Source organism: Trichomycterus rosablanca, chromosome 5, assembly GCF_030014385.1.
Source record: "Trichomycterus rosablanca isolate fTriRos1 chromosome 5, fTriRos1.hap1, whole genome shotgun sequence".
NCBI lineage: Eukaryota > Metazoa > Chordata > Actinopteri > Siluriformes > Trichomycteridae > Trichomycterus > Trichomycterus rosablanca.
Window position 1 is genome coordinate 39,341,930 of NC_085992.1, and position 24,055 is coordinate 39,365,984.

General features: G+C 44.1%; 1 protein-coding gene across 3 annotated transcripts in view; it reads right to left on the bottom strand.

Moving 5' to 3' along the window:
* The window catches only part of hps1 (HPS1 biogenesis of lysosomal organelles complex 3 subunit 1), a 49,080-nt gene that overhangs the window by 19,361 nt on the left and 5,664 nt on the right, over positions 1–24,055 (bottom strand). For all 3 annotated transcript variants that reach the window (XM_062995175.1, XM_062995174.1, XM_062995176.1), the window contains exons 4-10: positions 22,938–23,080; positions 21,459–21,567; positions 20,203–20,363; positions 18,425–18,527; positions 15,981–16,050; positions 14,980–15,035; positions 14,733–14,900 (exon numbers count right to left, since the gene is read on the bottom strand). In XM_062995175.1, coding sequence (XP_062851245.1) covers positions 14,733–14,900; positions 14,980–15,035; positions 15,981–16,050; positions 18,425–18,527; positions 20,203–20,363; positions 21,459–21,567; positions 22,938–23,080 — 810 coding nt within the window. The remainder of the gene's footprint in view (positions 1–14,732; positions 14,901–14,979; positions 15,036–15,980; positions 16,051–18,424; positions 18,528–20,202; positions 20,364–21,458; positions 21,568–22,937; positions 23,081–24,055) is intronic.

Sequence of the window (24,055 nt, forward strand, 5' to 3'; positions counted from 1 at the left end):
GCGTCATACTTTGGCAATAACTGCATTAGCCCATGTCCAGATTTAAATTTAGATACAATTAAAAAAAAAAAAACAATAGTATCCAAAATTATATTAAACAAGGATGTAGCCATGATGAATATGGGATGTGGGAAGGGAGGCATTCTGTTTGTTTGTTTATTAGGATTTTAACGTCATGTTTTACACTTTGGTTACATTCATGACAGGAACGGTAGTCACTCATTATACAAGATTTATCAGTTCACAAGGTTATATCAAACTAGGGCTGGGCGATATGGATCAAAAATAATATCTCGATATTTTTCGCTGAATGGCGATATACCATATATATCTCGATATTTTTTTATCCCATATGGTAATAACAAAAAGACACTTCTGAGACAAAGCTACATGTTCCAAATTTTTTACAGGCACTTTTATTAAAATTCATGCTGGGGAAGCTTCACACAAGAACTATTTTCACTTAAAAAAAAAAAAAAATGAGCTATTCTAACAAAAAGACAGTTGTTTCTAAGGTATCTCCTGTCGTGTAATGTAAACGTTTTCTCAAAAATCCACCCAAACGTTTTCTCAAAAATCCATCCAAACGTTTTCTCAAAAATCCATCCAAACGTTTTCTCAACAGTTGAGGGAACATTTGGCTAGATTGTTGGGAACATTTGGGTGAACTGTTGAGGGAACATTTGGGTGGATTGTTAAGGGAATGGTTGGGTGAATTGTTGAAAACCCAAACGTCTCAACGATCCACCCAACCATTACCTCAACAATTCACCCAACCATTCCCAACAATCTACCCAAACGTTCCCTCAACGTTCCCCTCTCACGTTCCCTCAACGTTCCTTCATGAACGTTCCCCCAATGTTTCCACACAAACGTTTCCTCAACGTTCCCCCCGAACGTTCCCCGAACGTTTCCCCCCGAACGTTTCCCCAACGTTCCTTCATGAACGTTTCCCCAACGTTCCTTCATGAACGTTCCCTCAACGTTCCCCCCCGAACGTTCCCCCAATGTTCCCCCCCCCGAACGTTCCCCCAACGTTCCTTCACGAACGTTCCCCCAATGTTTCCAAACAAACGTTCCCCCAACGTTCCCCCCAAACGTTTCCCCAACGTTCCCCCCCAAACGTTTCCCCAACGTTCCTTCATGAACGTACCCCCAACGTTCCCCCCCCGAACGTTCCCTCAACGTTCCCCTACGAACATTCCCTCAACATTTCTTCACGAACGTTCCCCCAATGTTTCCCCACGAACGTTCCCCCAACGTTCCTTCACAAACATTCCCCCAACGTTCCCCCCGAACGTTCCCTCAACGTTCCCCCACGAACATTCCTTTAACATTTCTTCACGAACGTTCCCGTTTTTTACAGGCACTTTTATTAAAATTCATGCTGGGGAAGCTTCACACAAGAACTATTTTCACTTAAAAAAAAAAAAAAAGAGCTATTCTAACAAAAAGACAGTTGTTTCTAAGGTATCTCCTGTCGTGTAATGTAAAAGTTTTCTCAAAAATCCACCCAAACGTTTTCTCAAAAATCCACCCAAACGTTTTCTCAACAGTTGAGGGAACATTTGGCTAGATTGTTGGGAACATTTGGGTGAACTGTTAAGGGAACATTTGGGTGGATTGTTAAGGGAATGGTTGGGTGAATTGTTGAAAACCCAAACGTCTCAACGATCCACCCAACCATTCCCAACAATCTACACAAACGTTCCCTCAACGTTCCCCTCTCACGTTCCCTCAACGTTCCCCCACGAATGTTCCCTCAACGTTCCTTCATGAACGTTCCCCCAATGTTTCCACACAAACGTTCCCTCAACGTTCCCCCCGAACGTTACCCCAACGTTTCCCCCCGAACGTTTCCCCAACGTTCCTTCATGAACGTTCCCTCAACGTTTCCCCCCGAATGTTTCCCCAACGTTCCTTCATGAACGTTCCCTCAACGTTCCCCCCGAACGTTCCCCCAATGTTCCTTCACGAACGTTCCCCAAACGCCACCCCCGAACGTTCCCCCAATGTTCCCCCCCGAACGTTCCCCAAACGTTTCCAAACAAACGTTCCCCCAACGTTTCCCCCCAAACGTTTCCACAACGTTCCCCCCCAAACATTTCCCCAACGTTCCTTCATGAACATACCCCCAACGTTCCCCCACAAACGTTCCCTCAACGTTCCCCCCCGAACGTTCCCTCAACGTTCCCCTACGAACATTCCCTCAACATTTCTTCACGAACGTTCCCCCAATGTTTCCCCACGAACGTTCCCCCAACGTTCCCCCCGAACATTCCCTCAACGTTCCCCCACGAACATTCCTTTAACATTTCTTCACGAACGTTCCCTCAACGTTCCCCCACGAACAATCCCTCAATGTTCCTTCACGAACGTTTCCACACAAACATTCCCTCAATGTTCCCCCGAATGTTCCCCCGAACGTTCCCTCAAAGCCCCCCCCCCCCACGCAGACACGAGGAGAACATGCAAACTCCACACAGAAAGGACCCGTACCACTCCACCTGGGAATCAAAATCAGGACCTTCTTGCTGTGAGACGACAGTGCTACCCATCTTATTAAACAAATAAATGACGTAACGAATTTGGTGGAAATCTGCGTCATACTTTGGCAATACAATAAAAATCCACCCAAACGTTTTCTCAAAAATCCACCCAAACGTTTTCTCAACAGTTGAGGGAACATTTGGCTAGATTGTTGGGAACATTTGGGTGAACTGTTAAGGGAACATTTGGGTGGATTGTTAAGGGAATGGTTGGGTGAATTGTTGAAAACCCAAACGTCTCAACGATCCACCCAACCAGTACCTCAACAATTCACCCAACCATTCCCAAAAATCTACCCAAACGTTCCCTCAACGTTCCCCCCTCACGTTCCCTCAACGTTCCCCCACGAATTTTCCCTCAACGTTCCTTCATGAACGTTCCCCCAATGTTTCCACACGAACGTTCCCTCAACGTTCCCCCCGAACGTTCCCCCAACGTTCCCTCACGAACGTTCCCCCAACGTTCCCTCACGAACGTTCCCCCAACGTTCCCTCACGAACGTTCCCCCAACGTTCCCTCACGAACGTTCCCCCAACGTTTCCACACGAACGCTCCCCCAACGTTTCCCCCCGAACGTTCCCCCAACGTTCCTTTATGAACGTTCCTGCAATGTTCCCCCCGAACGTTCCCCCAACGTTCCTTTATGAACGTTCCCGCAATGTTCCCCCCCGAACGTTCCCTCAACGTTCCACCAACCAAGATTCCCCCAACGTTCCCCCCGAACGTTCCCTCAACGTCCCCCACGAACATTCCCTCAACATTTCTTCACGAACGTTTCCCCACGAACGTTCCCCCAACGTTCCCCCACGAACAATCCCTCAATAATCCTTCACGAATGTTTCCACACAAACGTTCCCTCAATGTTCCCCCGAACGATCACCCTCAACGCTTTCTCAAAACCACCCCACAACGTTCCCGCAACCCCCCCCCCCCCCCACGAGGAGAACATGCAAACTCCACACAGAAAGGACCCGTACCACTCCACCTGGGAATCAAAATCAGGACCTTTTTGCTGTGAGACGACAGTGCTACCCATCTTATTAAACAAATAAATGACGTAACGAATTTGGTGGAAATCTGCGTCATACTTTGGCAATAACTGCATTAGCCCATGTCCAGATTTAAATTTAGATACAATTAAAAAAAAAAAAACAATAGTATCCAAAATTATATTAAACAAGGATGTAGCCATGGGATGTGGGAAGGGAGGCATTCTGTTTGTTTGTTTATTAGGATTTTAACGTCATGTTTTACACTTTGGTTACATTCATGACAGGAACGGTAGTCACTCATTATACAAGATTTATCAGTTCACAAGGTTATATCAAACTAGGGCTGGGCGATATGGATCAAAAATAATATCTCGATATTTTTTCGCTGAATGGCGATATACCATATATATCTCGATATTTTTTTATCCCATATGGTAATAACAAAAAGACACTTCTGAGACAAAGCTACATGTTCCAAATTTTTTACAGGCACTTTTATTAAAATTCATGCTGGGGAAGCTTCACACAAGAACTATTTTCACTTAAAAAAAAAAAAAAAAAAGAGCTATTCTAACAAAAAGACAGTTGTTTCTAAGGTATCTCCTGTCGTGTAATGTAAACGTTTTCTCAAAAATCCACCCAAACGTTTTCTCAAAAATCCATCCAAACGTTTTCTCAAAAATCCATCCAAACGTTTTCTCAACAGTTGAGGGAACATTTGGCTAGATTGTTGGGAACATTTGGGTGAACTGTTGAGGGAACATTTGGGTGGATTGTTAAGGGAATGGTTGGGTGAATTGTTGAAAACCCAAACGTCTCAACGATCCACCCAACCATTACCTCAACAATTCACCCAACCATTCCCAACAATCTACCCAAACGTTCCCTCAACGTTCCCCTCTCACGTTCCCTCAACGTTCCTTCATGAACGTTCCCCCAATGTTTCCACACAAACGTTCCCTCAACGTTCCCCCCGAACGTTCCCCGAACGTTTCCCCCCGAACGTTTCCCCAACGTTCCTTCATGAACGTTCCCGCAACGTTTCCCCCGGAATGTTTCCCCAACGTTCCTTCACGAACGTTCCCTCAACGCCACCCCCGAACGTTCCCCCAATGTTCCCCCCCGAACGTTCCCCCCAACGTTCCTTCACGAACGTTCCCCCAATGTTTCCAAACAAACGTTCCCCCAACGTTTCCCCCCAAACGTTTCCCCAACGTTCCCCCCCAAACGTTTCCCCAACGTTCCCCCCCAAACGTTTCCCCAACGTTCCTTCATGAACGTACCCCCAATGTTCCCCCCCCGAACGTTCCCTCAACGTTCCCCTACGAACATTCCCTCAACATTTCTTCACGAACGTTCCCCCAATGTTTCCCCACGAACGTTCCCCCAACGTTCCTTCACAAACATTCCCCCAACGTTCCCCCCGAACGTTCCCTCAACGTTCCCCCACGAACATTCCTTTAACATTTCTTCACGAACGTTCCCGTTTTTTACAGGCACTTTTATTAAAATTCATGCTGGGGAAGCTTCACACAAGAACTATTTTCACTTAAAAAAAAAAAAAAAAGAGCTATTCTAACAAAAAGACAGTTGTTTCTAAGGTATCTCCTGTCGTGTAATGTAAACGTTTTCTCAAAAATCCACCCAAACGTTTTCTCAACAGTTGAGGGAACATTTGGCTAGATTGTTGGGAGCATTTGGGTGAACTGTTGAGGGAACATTTGGGTGGATTGTTAAGAGAATGGTTGGGTGAATTGTTGAAAACCCAAACGTCTCAACGATCCACCCAACCATTCCCAACAATCTACCCAAACGTTCCCTCAACGTTCCCCTCTCACGTTCCCTCAACGTTCCCCCACGAATGTTCCCTCAACGTTCCTTCATGAACGTTCCCCCAATGTTTCCACACAAACGTTCCCTCAACGTTCCCCCCGAACGTTCCCCCAACGTTTCCCCCCGAACGTTTCCCCAACGTTCCTTCATGAACGTTCCCTCAACGTTTCCCCCGGAATGTTTCCCCAACGTTCCTTCATGAACGTTCCCTCAACGTTCCCCCCGAACGTTCCCCCAATGTTCCTTCACGAACGTTCCCCAAACGCCACCCCCGAACGTTCCCCCAATGTTCCCCCCCGAACGTTCCCCAAACGTTTCCAAACAAACGTTCCCCCAACGTTTCCCCCCAAACGTTTCCCCCCAAACGTTTCCACAACGTTTCCCCCCAAACATTTCCCCAACGTTCCTTCATGAACATACCCCCAACGTTCCCCCACAAACGTTCCCTCAACGTTCCCCCCCGAACGTTGCCTCAACGTTCCCCTACGAACATTCCCTCAACATTTCTTCACGAACGTTCCCCCAATGTTTCCCCACGAACGTTCCCCCAACGTTCCCCCCGAACGTTCCCTCAACGTTCCCCCACGAACGTTCCCTCAACGTTCCCCCACGAACGTTCCCCCAACGTTCCCCCACGAACAATCCCTCAATGTTCCTTCACGAACGTTTCCACACAAACATTCCCTCAATGTTCCCCCGAATGTTCCCCCGAACGTTCCCTCAAAGCCCCCCCCCGCACGCAGACACGAGGAGAACATGCAAACTCCACACAGAAAGGACCCGTACCACTCCACCTGGGAATCAAAATCAGGACCTTCTTGCTGTGAGACGACAGTGCTACCCATCTTATTAAACAAATAAATGACGTAACGAATTTGGTGGAAATCTGCGTCATACTTTGGCAATACAATAAAAATCCACCCAAACGTTTTCTCAACAGTTGAGGGAACATTTGGCTAGATTGTTGGGAACATTTGGGTGAACTGTTAAGGGAACATTTGGGTGGATTGTTAAGGGAATGGTTGGGTGAATTGTTGAAAACCCAAACGTCTCAAAGATCCACCCAACCAGTACCTCAACAATTCACCCAACCATTCCCAAAAATCTACCCAAACGTTCCCTCAACGTTCCCCCCTCACGTTCCCTCAACGTTCCCCCACGAATTTTCCCTCAACGTTCCTTCATGAACGTTCCCCCAATGTTTCCACACGAACGTTCCCTCAACGTTCCCCCCCGAACGTTCCCCCAACGTTCCCTCACGAACGTTCCCCCAACGTTCCCTCACGAACGTTCCCCCAACGTTCCCTCACGAACGTTCCCCCAACGTTTCCACACGAACGTTCCCCCAACATTTCCCCCCGAACGTTCCCCCAACGTTCCTTTATGAACGTTCCTGCAATGTTCCCCCCCCCGAACGTTCCCCCAACGTTCCTTTATGAACGTTCCCGCAATGTTCCCCCCCGAACGTTCCCTCAACGTTCCACCAACCAAGATTCCCCCAACGTTCCCCCCGAACGTTCCCTCAACGTCCCCCACGAACATTCCCTCAACATTTCTTCACGAACGTTTCCCCACGAACGTTCCCCCAACGTTCCCCCACGAACAATCCCTCAATAATCCTTCACGAATGTTTCCACACAAACGTTCCCTCAATGTTCCCCCGAACGATCACCCTCAACGCTTTCTCAAAACCACCCCACAACGTTCCCGCAACCCCCCCCCCCCCCACGAGGAGAACATGCAAACTCCACACAGAAAGGACCCGTACCACTCCACCTGGGAATCAAAATCAGGACCTTCTTGCTGTGAGACGACAGTGCTACCCATCTTATTAAACAAATAAATGACGTAACGAATTTGGTGGAAATCTGCGTCATACTTTGGCAATAACTGCATTAGCCCATGTCCAGATTTAAATTTAGATACAATTAAAAAAAAAAAAACAATAGTATCCAAAATTATATTAAACAAGGATGTAGCCATGATGAATATGGGATGTGGGAAGGGAGGCATTCTGTTTGTTTGTTTATTAGGATTTTAACGTCATGTTTTACACTTTGGTTACATTCATGACAGGAACGGTAGTCACTCATTATACAAGATTTATCAGTTCACAAGGTTATATCAAACTAGGGCTGGGCGATATGGATCAAAAATAATATCTCGATATTTTTTCGCTGAATGGCGATATACCATATATATCTCGATATTTTTTTATCCCATATGGTAATAACAAAAAGACACTTCTGAGACAAAGCTACATGTTCCAAATTTTTTACAGGCACTTTTATTAAAATTCATGCTGGGGAAGCTTCACACAAGAACTATTTTCACTAAAAAAAGAGCTATTCTAACAAAAAGACAGTTGTTTCTAAGGTATCTCCTGTCGTGTAATGTAAAAGTTTTCTCAAAAATCCACCCAAACGTTTTCTCAAAAATCCATCCAAACGTTTTCTCAAAAATCCATCCAAACGTTTTCTCAACAGTTGAGGGAACATTTGGCTAGATTGTTGGGAACATTTGGGTGAACTGTTGAGGGAACATTTGGGTGGATTGTTAAGGGAATGGTTGGGTGAATTGTTGAAAACCCAAACGTCTCAACGATCCACCCAACCATTACCTCAACAATTCACCCAACCATTCCCAACAATCTACCCAAACGTTCCCTCAACGTTCCCCTCTCACGTTCCCTCAACGTTCCTTCATGAACGTTCCCCCAATGTTTCCACACAAACGTTCCCTCAACGTTCCCCCCGAACGTTCCCCGAACGTTTCCCCCCGAACGTTTCCCCAACGTTCCTTCATGAACGTTCCCTCAACGTTCCCCCCCGAACATTCCCCCAATGTTCCTTCACGAACGTTCCCTAAACGCCACCCCCGAACGTTCCCCCAATGTTCCCCCCCGAACGTTCCCCCAACGTTCCTTCACGAACGTTCCCCCAATGTTTCCAAACAAACGTTCCCCCAACGTTTCCCCCCAAACGTTTCCCCAACGTTCCCCCCCAAACGTTTCCCCAACGTTCCTTCATGAACGTACCCCCAACGTTCCCCCCCCGAACGTTCCCTCAACGTTCCCCTACGAACATTCCCTCAACATTTCTTCACGAACGTTCCCCCAATGTTTCCCCACGAACGTTCCCCCAACGTTCCTTCACAAACATTCCCCCAACGTTCCCCCCGAACGTTCCCTCAACGTTCCCCCACGAACATTCCTTTAACATTTCTTCACGAACGTTCCCGTTTTTTACAGGCACTTTTATTAAAATTCATGCTGGGGAAGCTTCACACAAGAACTATTTTCACTTAAAAAAAAAAAAAAAGAGCTATTCTAACAAAAAGACAGTTGTTTCTAAGGTATCTCCTGTCGTGTAATGTAAACGTTTTCTCAAAAATCCACCCAAACGTTTTCTCAAAAATCCACCCAAACGTTTTCTCAACAGTTGAGGGAACATTTGGCTAGATTGTTGGGAACATTTGGGTGAACTGTTGAGGGAACATTTGGGTGGATTGTTAAGGGAATGGTTGGGTGAATTGTTGAAAACCCAAACGTCTCAACGATCCACCCAACCATTCCCAACAATCTACCCAAACGTTCCCTCAACGTTCCCCTCTCACGTTCCCTCAACGTTCCCCCACGAATGTTCCCTCAACGTTCCTTCATGAACGTTCCCCCAATGTTTCCACACAAACGTTCCCTCAACGTTCCCCCCGAACGTTCCCCCAACGTTTCCCCCCGAACGTTTCCCCAACGTTCCTTCATGAACGTTCCCTCAACGTTTCCCCCCGAATGTTTCCCCAACGTTCCTTCATGAACGTTCCCTCAACGTTCCCCCCGAACGTTCCCCCAATGTTCCTTCACGAACGTTCCCCAAACGCCACCCCCGAACGTTCCCCCAATGTTCCCCCCCGAACGTTCCCCAAACGTTTCCAAACAAACGTTCCCCCAACGTTTCCCCCCAAACGTTTCCCCAACGTTTTCCCCCAAACGTTTCCACAACGTTTCCCCCCAAACATTTCCCCAACGTTCCTTCATGAACATACCCCCAACGTTCCCCCACAAACGTTCCCTCAACGTTCCCCCCCGAACGTTCCCTCAACGTTCCCCTACGAACATTCCCTCAACATTTCTTCACGAACGTTCCCCCAATGTTTCCCCACGAACGTTCCCCCAACGTTCCTTCACAAACATTCCCCCAACGTTCCCCCCGAACGTTCCCTCAACGTTCCCCCACGAACATTCCTTTAACATTTCTTCACGAACGTTCCCTCAACGTTTCCCCACGAACGTTCCCCCAACGTTCCCCCACGAACAATCCCTCAATGTTCCTTCACGAACGTTTCCACACAAACATTCCCTCAATGTTCCCCCGAATGTTCCCCCGAACGTTCCCTCAAAGCCCCCCCCCGCACGCTCAAAGCCCCCCCCCGCACGCAGACACGAGGAGAACATGCAAACTCCACACAGAAAGGACCCGTACCACTCCACCTGGGAATCAAAATCAGGACCTTCTTGCTGTGAGACGACAGTGCTACCCATCTTATTAAACAAATAAATGACGTAACGAATTTGGTGGAAATCTGCGTCATACTTTGGCAATACAATAAAAATCCACCCAAACGTTTTCTCAAAAATCCACCCAAACGTTCCCTCAACGTTCCCCCCTCACGTTCCCTCAACGTTCCCCCACGAATTTTCCCTCAACGTTCCTTCATGAACGTTCCCCCAATGTTTCCACACGAACGTTCCCTCAACGTTCCCCCCCGAACGTTCACAAGGTTATATCAAACTAGGGCTGGGCGATATGGATCAAAAATAATATCTCGATATTTTTTCGCTGAATGGCGATATACCATATATATCTCGATATTTTTTTATCCCATATGGTAATAACAAAAAGACACTTCTGAGACAAAGCTACATGTTCCAAATTTTTTACAGGCACTTTTATTAAAATTCATGCTGGGGAAGCTTCACACAAGAACTATTTTCACTTAAAAAAAAAAAAAAAAAAGAGCTATTCTAACAAAAAGACAGTTGTTTCTAAGGTATCTCCTGTCGTGTAATGTAAACGTTTTCTCAAAAATCCACCCAAACGTTTTCTCAAAAATCCATCCAAACGTTTTCTCAAAAATCCATCCAAACGTTTTCTCAACAGTTGAGGGAACATTTGGCTAGATTGTTGGGAACATTTGGGTGAACTGTTGAGGGAACATTTGGGTGGATTGTTAAGGGAATGGTTGGGTGAATTGTTGAAAACCCAAACGTCTCAACGATCCACCCAACCATTACCTCAACAATTCACCCAACCATTCCCAACAATCTACCCAAACGTTCCCTCAACGTTCCCCTCTCACGTTCCCTCAACGTTCCTTCATGAACGTTCCCCCAATGTTTCCACACAAACGTTCCCTCAACGTTCCCCCCGAACGTTCCCCGAACGTTTCCCCCCGAACGTTTCCCCAACGTTCCTTCATGAACGTTCCCTCAACGTTCCCCCCCGAACGTTCCCCCAATGTTCCTTCACGAACGTTCCCTAAACGCCACCCCCGAACGTTCCCCCAATGTTCCCCCCCGAACGTTCCCCCAACGTTCCTTCACGAACGTTCCCCCAATGTTTCCAAACAAACGTTCCCCCAACGTTCCCCCCCAAACGTTTCCCCAACGTTCCCCCCCAAACGTTTCCCCAACGTTCCTTCATGAACGTACCCCCAACGTTCCCCCCCCGAACGTTCCCTCAACGTTCCCCTACGAACATTCCCTCAACATTTCTTCACGAACGTTCCCCCAATGTTTCCCCACGAACGTTCCCCCAACGTTCCTTCACAAACATTCCCCCAACGTTCCCCCCGAACGTTCCCTCAACGTTCCCCCACGAACATTCCTTTAACATTTCTTCACGAACGTTCCCGTTTTTTACAGGCACTTTTATTAAAATTCATGCTGGGGAAGCTTCACACAAGAACTATTTTCACTTAAAAAAAAAAAAAAAAAGAGCTATTCTAACAAAAAGACAGTTGTTTCTAAGGTATCTCCTGTCGTGTAATGTAAACGTTTTCTCAAAAATCCACCCAAACGTTTTCTCAAAAATCCACCCAAACGTTTTCTCAACAGTTGAGGGAACATTTGGCTAGATTGTTGGGAACATTTGGGTGAACTGTTAAGGGAACATTTGGGTGGATTGTTAAGGGAACATTTGGGTGGATTGTTAAGGGAATGGTTGGGTGAATTGTTGAAAACCCAAACGTCTCAACGATCCACCCAACCAGTACCTCAACAATTCACCCAACCATTCCCAAAAATCTACCCAAACGTTCCCTCAACGTTCCCCCCTCACGTTCCCTCAACGTTCCCCCACGAATTTTCCCTCAACGTTCCTTCATGAACGTTCCCCCAATGTTTCCACACGAACGTTCCCTCAACGTTCCCCCCCCGAACGTTCCCCCAACGTTCCCTCACGAACGTTCCCCCAATGTTCCCCCCCCGAACGTTCCCCCAACGTTCCTTTATGAACGTTCCCGCAATGTTCCCCCCCGAACGTTCCCTCAACGTTCCACCAACCAAGATTCCCCCAACGTTCCCCCCGAACGTTCCCTCAACGTCCCCCACGAACATTCCCTCAACATTTCTTCACGAACGTTTCCCCACGAACGTTCCCCCAACGTTCCCCCACGAACAATCCCTCAATAATCCTTCACGAATGTTTCCACACAAACGTTCCCTCAATGTTCCCCCGAACGATCACCCTCAACGCTTTCTCAAAACCACCCCACAACGTTCCCGCAACCCCCCCCCCCCCCCCACGAGGAGAACATGCAAACTCCACACAGAAAGGATCCGTACCACTCCACCTGGGAATCAAAATCAGGACCTTCTTGCTGTGAGACGACAGTGCTACCCATCTTATTAAACAAATAAATGACGTAACGAATTTGGTGGAAATCTGCGTCATACTTTGGCAATAACTGCATTAGCCCATGTCCAGATTTAAATTTAGATACAATTAAAAAAAAAAAAACAATAGTATCCAAAATTATATTAAACAAGGATGTAGCCATGATGAATATGGGATGTGGGAAGGGAGGCATTCTGTTTGTTTGTTTATTAGGATTTTAACGTCATGTTTTACACTTTGGTTACATTCATGACAGGAACGGTAGTCACTCATTATACAAGATTTATCAGTTCACAAGGTTATATCAAACTAGGGCTGGGCGATATGGATCAAAAATAATATCTCGATATTTTTTCGCTGAATGGCGATATACCATATATATCTCGATATTTTTTTATCCCATATGGTAATAACAAAAAGACACTTCTGAGACAAAGCTACATGTTCCAAATTTTTTACAGGCACTTTTATTAAAATTCATGCTGGGGAAGCTTCACACAAGAACTATTTTCACTTAAAAAAAAAAAAAAAAGAGCTATTCTAACAAAAAGACAGTTGTTTCTAAGGTATCTCCTGTCGTGTAATGTAAACGTTTTCTCAAAAATCCACCCAAACGTTTTCTCAAAAATCCACCCAAACGTTTTCTCAAAAATCCATCCAAACGTTTTCTCAAAAATCCATCCAAACGTTTTCTCAACAGTTGAGGGAACATTTGGCTAGATTGTTGGGAACATTTGGGTGAACTGTTAAGGGAACATTTGGGTGGATTGTTAAGGGAATGGTTGGGTGAATTGTTGAAAACCCAAACGTCTCAACGATCCACCCAACCATTACCTCAACAATTCACCCAACCATTCCCAAAAATCTACCCAAACGTTCCCTCAACGTTCCCCCCCTCACGTTCCCTCAACGTTCCCCCACAAATTTTCCCTCAATGTTCCTTCATGAACGTTCCCCCAATGTTTCCACACGAACGTTCCCCCAACGTTTCCACGCGAATGTTCCCTCAACATTCCCCCTCAACGTTTCCTCAACATTCATTCACGTATGTTCCCCAACGTTCCTTCACGAACGTTCCCCCAAAAATTTTTATTAATTCATCCAGTATAAACTAACACGACCACGTACAACATCCAGTACAGAGATCACTGCCCATAATGTTTTTTACAGATATAGCAAATATCTATACATGCACATCACATATACAAACACAAGAGTCAGAACAACAGGAGATGCACTGTTAAGTTATTATTACTGTTTATAACACTTGTGCTTGATTTACACTGTTTAAATATGAAGTAAATACATGCATGTCAGCGCGTGCATGCGCTTGTATGTATTTCCGTTTTCCAATATTGGTTTCTGAAACGAATAACGACTCGTTTTCTTGTTTTTCAACTTTGGGATTTGAAGTGAAAAACGAATGACCAAAGGTACACGGAGCTGGAACCTTTTGTCTGGACTTGTTTTCGGCATTCCCTACAGAATACATTATTCTGCTGTTCATCTGACACTTTGAATCCGAACCATCTCCAAATAACTGAGCCATTATTATTCTTTTTACTAAGCAGCTCCTCCACCGTCTTCATGCTATCATGGCAGTTTTACTTACAGAAATGTGTTCTGAGGGCAGAAAGAATTGGCGGTGGGGAGGGGCGAGTTGTGTTCAGTGAGGGAGAGGGGCTAGTTGTGTTCAGTGAGGGAAAGAGGCGGGGCAGGTGAACATGCGCAGAGACTAACTGGGAGAAGAGAAAGACGAACTGTCGGATCTAACTGGAACGCAACATCTATATCGATATAGACGATATTGTCTTATCTTATATCGCGTATGAAAATATATCGATATTTTATAAAATCTCGATATATCGCCCAGCCCTATATCAAACACAGTCATGGACAATTTAGTGTCTCCAATTCACCTCACTTGCATGTCTTTGGACTGTGGGAGGAAACTGGAGCACCCAGAGTAAACCCATGCGGACAAGGGGAGAACATGAAAGGACCCGGACCGCCCCAGCTGGGGACTGAACCCAGGACCTTCTTGCTGTGAGGAGACAGTGCTACCCACTGAGGGGGGCATTCTAAAACATTCCTGACATATCAGCAGTGGAATGCTAATGAGTGGAATATGTTTATTTATAATTTTTACATCAGCATAATGGGGGCATTTAATTGATTGATTACTTTATTGATACCCAATTTTTTTTGCACCATAAGCCACTTGTTTGTTACTGTTGGATGCTCTTTTTCAGTCCCTTTGCAGCCAATACAGAAGTTGACCAGAACAGCCAGTATTTACCACATGGCTGTGGCAGGAAGACAAAATCCATTCTAAAGCAACTGAGGGTAGGAGAGATCACCTGAAACTTCATTTTCTGTGCCAAATCTCAGTCTAGAATAAAGATCAGCTTACACATCAAAGGGACAGTAAATAACATTTAACAGAACAGAAACAACATTTTACCTTAGTCAGCAGCACCAGGGTAATACCAGGCCATAAGGGTAAACAGTACATGGAGTGAGGCATCATGGGATGAAAGCCCTCCTTAGATGCTGCTTCTAGGAATACTCTAGTTGGGGTCATAGGGTCAGGAGCCGGCACCTGAAGAGTTTGCAGACTGTCCTCTGCCATCTGAAATTAAACGCAGCACTCTAAAACAATCACAGCATGAGTTTAACTTTTGAATGTGATAAGATTTTACTGGTCTTACCTGAATGTCAGGATCCACAAACTGGAAGACAGGAGGACTGTCACTGCTAAGATGGCCTGTGTAGATTAATGTTAGGCACAGTTGCATAAAGTTTAGCCATGTTGTTATTCTATTTCATCTTTTTATTATTTACAGTGCATGATACCAGTCTGTAAGGGTAATTAGAGATGCAATGTCATTGGGCAGAGGGTGCAAATTGTTGTTTTACATTTCCATTTAGCATACAGTAATTAGCAGATGCTAAATCCAAAGCAGCTTACAATTGTGACAATGCAATAAAAGCAATTGAGGGTTAAGGGCCTTGTTTAACTTTGCAGTGATGGGGCTTGAACTACTGACCTTCCGATTACTAGTACAGTATCTTAACCACTGAGCTAGCACTGCTTACTTACTCCCTTCTGTACACATGAACCATACATGAACTTAGCGACATGTGACTGGTCGGGTTAGCTTGGACCAATAGGGAACGCCAGAATGCCTCCCTTCAGCCCCCCAAAAAAAGAGGGCCAATTATACACTCTTGGACTTCAGGACACACATGGCTGATGGGAACACTTACTAATCCTTCAGTATAGAGCTCCTTAAATTGAATTCAACATTTTATGGTTCTGTAGTGTATTAGAACAATATTAATTGATTTTGAGAATGGTGCGGCATGGTGGCTAAGTGGGTAGCACTGTTGCCTCACAGCAAGAAGGTCCTGGTTTTGATCCCCAGGTGGGGCGGTCCGGGTCCTTTCTGTGTGGAGTTTGCATGTTCTCCCTGTGTCTGCGTGGGTCTCCTCCGGGTGCTCCAGTTTCCTCCCACAGTCCAAAGACATGCAATTGAATCGGAGACATTCAATTGTCCAAGACTGTGTTCGATATAACCTTGTGAACTGATGAATCTTGTGTAATGAGTAACTACCGTGTCTGTCATGAATGTAACCAAAGTGTAAAACATGACGTTAAAATCCTAATAAACAAACAAAGAAAACAAAGTCAGAATGAGGTCTGACTCACCAGAGTCTTTTTCAATTGGTGAAGGTTCTGGAGTGTAGAAAATGTCAGGCGCTGAAGTACTTTCCAGCTCCTAAACACACCAGCAAGCCAAAAAAACACATACTTTAATATGAATATCAATGTGATGCCCGAATGCCAAAGGTAAGTATTAGTGGTGAACTGATACACTGCTTATACTTGATTATATCTGTTGGGGTTTTTTTTATTTTAGTAAACAATATTTTAGGAGGAAGCCTGGAGTGGCCCAATAAAAAAAATCACACACTAACACACACTAAAATTCAACACTTATTGCAAAATTTTGAATACACAATGTTCATACATAATTAAAAAAATAATAATAACAGAATAAAATATGTACAAGATTAATTACATGTTAAAACTGAACTATAAAATGAACAATTTTAAGCTGTAAGTGTATTAATAAAAATATTTTATGACATTTAGCAGATGCTTTTCTCCAAAAACAACATAATCAAGGCAGTTTAGGGTCAGGGGCTTTGCTCAAGAGTCCGACAGTGGTAAACTGAGAATAATGGAGCCTAAACCAGTGCTAAATGCTAGTGACAATGTTTAAAAAAATGAAACTGAAACCTAAATGTCTCCCTACACTTTACAGAAACATTACTCAAGATGCAGAAGCCAAAAGGTCAGACTGTTTGCAGTAGATTCATGTAGGCAATAAGGGTTTATTTATAATCCCTCAGTTTAAACAGTGCAATTGCATAAGAGTGTATAATCATGCTAAATCTATGTGATGTATCATGCTATAACACACTGTAACACACCTAATATATATACAGTGAAGCCCGAAATTATTCATACCCCTGGCAAATTTTGACTTAAAGTTACTTTTATTCAACCAGCAATTTTTTTTTTGACCAGAAATGACACAGGTGTCTTCCAGAAGATAATAAGACGATGTACAAGAGGCATCATTATGGAAAAAAATATTTCCCAGCTTTTATTTACATTTGAACAAAAAGTGGCATGTCCAAAATCATTCATACCCTTTGCAAACTGTCACAGTCTATGGGAAAATCCAAAGTTCTATACCATTCCAAATAGTCCAAGCTGTTCTAAAGCATCCTAATTACCCTGATTCATTGGGAACAGCTGTTTTAATCAACTCAACAGGTGAAAAACAGCAACTTTCTGCAGTTGGTTTGTGGACAGTCATGGCTAAGACAAAGGAGCTCACTAAGGACCTGCGGCTGTGCATTGTGGCAGCTCACAAGTCAGGAAAGGGCTATAAGGCCATATCTAAATGTTTTCAAGTTCCAGTGGCTACAGTGCAAAGTATTATTAAAAAATACAAGACATTCCGCACTGTGGAAAATCTCAGAGGACGTGGTCGGAAGCCAAAAGTGACACCTGTGCTGGCCAGGAGGATAGTGAGAGAGGTGAAAAAGAATCCAAGGATCACCACCAAGGCCATCCTGGTGAATCTGGGCTCTGCTGGTGGCAACGTCTCAAGGCAGACAGTCCAACGGACACTGCACACTGCTGGGTTCCACGGACGCAGACCAAGGAGGACGCCACTTCTCCAGAAAAGGCACACAAAAGCTCGCTTGGCCTTTGCAAATGCTCATCTGGACAAAGAAGAAGACTTCTGGTCTTCTGTTTTATGGTCAGATGAAACAAAAATTGAATTGTTTGGCCACAATGATGTATCCTTCATTTGGTGTAAAAAAGGAGAAGCCTTCAACCCTAAGAACACCATCCCCACTGTCAAACATGGTGGTGGGAACCTAATGATTTGGGGGTGTTTTTCAGCCAATGGACCAGGGAACCTAATCACAGTAAACGGCATCATGAAAAAAGATCAATACATCAAGATTCTCAACAACAACATCAGGCAGTCTGCAGAGAAACTTGGCCTTGGGCACCAGTGGACATTTCAGCACGACAACGACCCAAAACACACAGCAAAAGTGGTGAAGAAATGGTTAGCGGACAAAAACATTAACATTTTGCAGTGGCCCAGCCAGAGTCCTGACTTGAATCCAATTGAGAATCTGTGGAGGGAGCTAAAGATCAGGGTGATGGCAAGGAGACCCTCCAACCTGAAAGAGTTGGAGCTCATCGCTAAAGATGAATGGGCAAAAATACCAGTGCATACATGCAAAAAGCTGGTCAGCAATTATAGGAAGCGTTTGATTGCTGTAATAGCCAATAAAGGCTTTTCTATTAATTATTGAGAAGGGTATGAATAATTTTGGACATGCCACTTTTTGTTCAAATGTAAATAAAAGCTGAGAAATATTTTTTTCCATAATGATGCCTCTTGTACATCGTCTTATTATCTTCTGGGAGACGCCTGTGTCATTTCCGGTCCAAAAAAAAAATTGCTGGTTGAATAAAAGTAACTTTAAGTCAAAATTTGCCAGGGGTATGAATAATTTCAGGCTTCACTGTATATAAATTTTTTTATTTTTTTTTACCTCAGTAGATGTGTCTTCAAGCTCGAGGCTGCTAGGATAAAGATCCTGCACAATGATGATCAGGGACAGAAGGTCTGAAGTACTCAGCGTGCTGGCATTACGGCTACAGAAGAGAATACAAAACAAATCAAATTATACACTCGGGATGTTCAGCTTATCTTTTTCACTATGTGCCGAGTGCAAACCAAAATCACATTAATTACATTAGAATTCAACATGATTAAGTTCAACAAAGTTCACATTTACAAACTATCTGTCAAATGACTGCAGTGTGTTGTCGTGTTCCCTCTGATATGTGTCCTGTACACTTGATTATGTTTTTTTTTTATATGGAAGATTTAATTAGTGTATCTCTTATTACTTCCATGTTACCCAATCTGAATAGACATCATTGTATAATAAGGTTGTGACATTGTTTACAGTCAGTCTGGACTGGATCCAAGGCTGGATTAGATGTTCTAATGTCTACAGTTGTGTTTTGTCCTGTTTATGGATGCAGACTTAGCTTAGCTTGCTAGGAACTGACATGTTAGCAAACAAAGTAAATAAAAAAGCCTTTCTGTACACTGTTAGTTGTGATCCTCCAAACTACTTCGAAAGTGTAACAAGCCCACATGCTAGGGCAATTGGCGGTGTGGCTTGGTTGTGGAATTATGTCCTTATGTCTTGCCAAATATGGCTGGCAGATGTGGCATGGATCCTCTGACAATCACCTGCACCCTGTTGAGGGTTAACTCGCTGCATGTGAGCATTACGGTTTCTTTCACACAGACTTGCCGGCTCCTCTGTTGGCGACACGCCTTTCTCTTAGAACCATGATGCCGGGCTTTGTCTGGTCTGTTGCAGCACTTTTCTGGTGTCATGGGGGAACTGCCCTGGGCAGTCTGGACCCAAACTGGCCACTGGCGCTCGTACATTGCCATCCACTGCTTGTTCAGAGTCTACTTTTCTCTTTTTTCTGAGAACTTAGTTGTTACAGGTACTCTGAGCAGCTTGCCATATTGTGACAACCAGTTTTTATGTTTGCACTATCCCTTTCAAATCCCCTTTCTCTGTTGTTGGCTGCAGATTTTTGTTTTGGCCTCCCACTCTATGTTTTATTTAGCCTTTTTGTTTGTTTGTTTGTTTATTAGGATTTTAACATCGTGTTTTACACTTTGGTTACATTCATGACAGGAAACGGTAGTCACTCATTACACAAAATTCATCAGTACACACAAGGTTATTTCGAACACAGGCATGGACAATTCCACATCTCCAATCCACCTCACCCGCATGTCTTTGGACTGTGGGAGGAAACCGGAGCACCCGGAGGAAACCCACGCAGACACGGGGAGAACATTCAAACTCCACACAGAAAGGACCCGGACCGCCACACCTGAGGATCGAACCCAGGACCTTCTTGTTGTCAGGCGACAGTGCTACCCACCAAGCCACCGTGCCGCCCAGCCTTTTTGTTTGTGGCCCTTTAGCCACAGTATTAGTTCAGCACCCTGCAAACAGGGTTTATTTTCAGTACTTACTGGTGCCTCAATTGCAAGGCACAACCCACCCTGTTAGAGAAATGGGAAAAAAACCCACTGTTCTTTAAGAAAGCTGATATGTCAAGGCACAGCCAAACTGCCAAATATTTCACAACACCATTACCCAAAATGATCACCCAAAAACCTCTTTACTCAAGGTCATCAAAGGAACTGAGTCCAGCACATAAAACTGCAGGTTGAATGCATTTTATTAGAAGGTCACATGATTTATTCCTCAATACGCATTTACAGTACCTGGAATAGAAAGCCAAAAGTTTGGTGTGCACCAGGATGAAAGCATGCAGCACCTCCTCTCCTGCTCTTTCAGCACTGCTGTTGATCTGCTGCACCAGTTTCCGCTCCAGAAACTCAATGCATTGTTCACACAGCATCGGGTGGATCAACCTCTCCACAGCCTAATAAAGAAAGAAAAACATCTTTCACATTTATTCATTCTTATCAATTGCTTTATCCTAGTCAGGGTCACAGTGGGTCTGGCACCACCAGGAATAACTGGACAAGAGGCAGGAACAAATAAAAACACATTGGGGTGCCAATCCATTCCAGACAATCGCACACTCGCCCCATTTATTCATCAGCTTGCTCACACCTTGTGGCAATTTAGGGTATCAAACCATATTTCCTCATGTTTTTGGAAGGTGTTACACATTACACTGTAATTATGACTAGAGATGGTCAGACTGCAGACACTGCACAGGACAAAACGTGTACAGGACAAAGTATAATGCTAAACACAGGCTTGTTCTTAAAAGAAAACAGCCGATCCAGCTTTGGCATATTTTCGGGAGGTGGAAGAAAACCAGGGCAGCCATAAGAAAAACATGCCTACATAATAAAAAGATAAACTCCTCACAGAGTGCCCAGAGGCAAGGAAGGAACCCAGGTTCTCATACAGTATGCCACCTACTTCACCAGCTGTGCCACTGTTTTTTTTGTTTTTGTTTTTTTAATTTTTTTCAACTTTTTCTCCCCTTTTTGCGCATCCAATTGTTCAATTAGCATCGTGCTTCCTCTCTGTCTATGCCGAACCCTGCCCTGACGGAGGTGATTGAAGCTAACCCGTATCCCCTCCGAAACACGAGCAGCAGCCAGATGCATCTTTGCCACCCACACATTGACGAGTTTGGCGCCACCTAGCGTTGCATGCGGAGAGACACACCCTACGGGCACCCTCTCCCATCTCTGTGTAAGCGCCTCCAATCAGCCGGCAGAGAACGCAATCGCATTCTGACAGAGAGAGACCCACATCCGGTTCTTTGTCCCACCCCCCACATGAGCAACCGGCCAATCGTTGCTCATATAGCCACTCAGCTTCGAACCGGTAAAGCAAGGCTGGATTCGATACCACGCTTCTCAGAATCCAGCCCTGGTTGCAGCGCGTTTCTTTTTTACCGCTGCGCCACCTGAGCGGCCTGTGCCACTGTTTTGACAGGAAAACAAAAACATGTTTGTTTTTTAGCACTACCCATTTGAAAGCAGATTGTTACTACCTCCACTAAAAAGCTTTGATCCTGTTCTCTCAAGCGGCTGTACGTTTCAAGAAGTCCCTGCAGTTTCTTCCATACACGGTTCCTCTGCTCCATGTCGTGAGGGCGCAATCTGGCAATCAGAAAAAACAAAGGAAAGATAGATAAACAAATTTATTACTTAATAAAATCATTGTTCTTCAGAAAATATCACAAACATTTATTCTACTTCAGCAGATGTTTCTTCTTAATTGGGGTCAAGTTGGTTCCAGATGGACCTGAAAGGTGGTAATACAAAGTGGATACTGTGCTAATCCAACAATGTTTGAATAAAGTCATGAATGCATAAATGCTAGCGCACTACCATTGAGATCTAGGCTTCTATCACTGGTCAGACATCTACACAGACATGAGGTGCGGCACTGTGGCTCAGTGGGTAGCCTTGTCGCCTCACAGCAATTAGGTCCTGGGTTCGATCCCCAGGTGGGTTGGTCCGGGTCCTTTCTGTGTGGAGTTTGCATGTTCTCCCCGTGTCCTTTCTGAGTGGAGTTTGCATGTTCTCCCCGTGTCCTTTCTGAGTGGAGTTTGCATGTTCTCCCCGTGTCCATGTAGGTTTCCTCCAGGAGCTCCGGTTTCCTCCCACAGTCCAAAGACATGCAAGTAAGGTGAATTGGAGATTCAAAATCTGTCTGTGACTGTGTTTGACATTAAACTTGTGAACTGATGGGCAGTGATAGCTCAGTGGTTAAGGTACTGGATTAGTAAACAGAAGGTTGCCGGTTCAAGCCCCGCCACCGCCAAGTTGCCACTGTTGGGTCCCTGAGCAAGGCCCTTAACCCTCAATTGCTCATTGTGTTAAGCTCGTTGTGTAAGTCGCTTTGGATAAAAGCGTCTGCTAAATGCTGAAAATGTGAATGTAAAATGATGAATCCTGTCATGAATGTGACAAAAGTGTGTAAAACATGACGTTAAAATCTTAATAAATGTGCTCACAGTGCCGGTTCCAAGTCTAAATAAAAAGGGTTGCGCCAGAAAGGGCATCCAGTGTAAAAACTGTGCCAAATCAGGTACGCAGACCAGAACTATCAGCCAAGGCTACTCCTTAACATGGGTGCAGTAAAATGATTAAATCAGATTTATTTTGTAGCTGTGCAAAGCAGCCTTTTATGTTAGGGTGGCATGGTGTACATACACAAAACTACAAAAAACTGACACATTACTGTTCCAGTGAAATTTAAATGTCACACTTCTAACGAGGCTATACTACCTACATTAGCAAATATATTTCTGTCACAAACAACAGATTCGAAAATAACTGGCTTACACCTGAGCAAATTAGACGATAATCTAAATATTGGCTCTTAAACTGACCAAATCAGACGACATTCGAATTGTTAGGTCTTAAACTGGTAGCGATTTTTTTTTTTTCCTTAAATTTGAGTTTGTTTCCATACTTTTACAAATTAGTTAAATTAGAACAGTAAACCAGAGTGAATTTCTTACTCTTTCCTCAAGAGAGAGCTGCTGAGCATCACCATGCCAAACAAGATCTCTGTAAGTTTCTTCATCACAAAAACTTTTCTCTTCAGATCCTCATCACTCTCCTCACCGTCTCCATTCACAGCTATATACAGACATTCATCAAACTGTAAAAACAACAACGTTTTATTAACACAGTAATTATCTTCATTATTTCATAACATAGCACTGTGCTTCAGATCCATGAACCTAATCTATTTTTAATAATTATTTTCTACATTAATTTATGTGGTGTGTGCAATTTAAGGGTCAAATCAATGTCACAGAAAAAGACAGTAAACCAGTGCTTGGTACAGAGGTCAGACCAGCTTTTGAGACAGTCAACATTAGGGGAATCACAGATAGCAGAATGATGGGGGGATATGATCAAGTCAAGTCAAGTCAAATTTATTTACATAGTGATTTTTACAGGACCAACAGGCCAAAAACCCCTGTTGAGCAAGCCGAGGGCAAGAGTGGCAAGGAAAAACTCCCTTAAAATTACAGGAAGAAACCTTGAGAGGAACCAGACTCAGCAGGGACCATCCTCCTTGGGTGGCCTGGAGGATAATTTAATAAATAGGATTTACACAATCATACATACACAAAATTCAATTGAACTAAAAGTTATAAGAAGTAGCTAAAAATAATTGGAGTTCTTCATTATTCAGTTCAGTTTGTAATAAAGTCCGTAGTGAGTTCTGTTTTAAAAGGAAATGTAATTCTGTACAGCATTTCTTGCAGATAAGTAGTCAACTAGTCCTAATAGACAAACCGAGTAAATCAAGTGTGGCACCAACCAGCATGTTTCTGTAATGAATTCAGCAATTTGAATAGATGTTTAATTAATATTAAAACATAAATTTAAATTTTTTTATTAAACTGAGAAAGAATGCTGTAATTTTTTTTAAATTCTACATTGTGTCTAATGAGAAGAAATGTATTTCATTTATTTTCAGTAACCAGATGAGGATTAGGATGAATCCAAAGATTTAAAAAAATCAGGCCCAAGAAGAGAAGATACATTACATTTACAGACGCTTTTATCCAAAGCGACTTACAGTTACAGTATACAGTCTGAGCAATTGAGGGTTAAGGGCCTT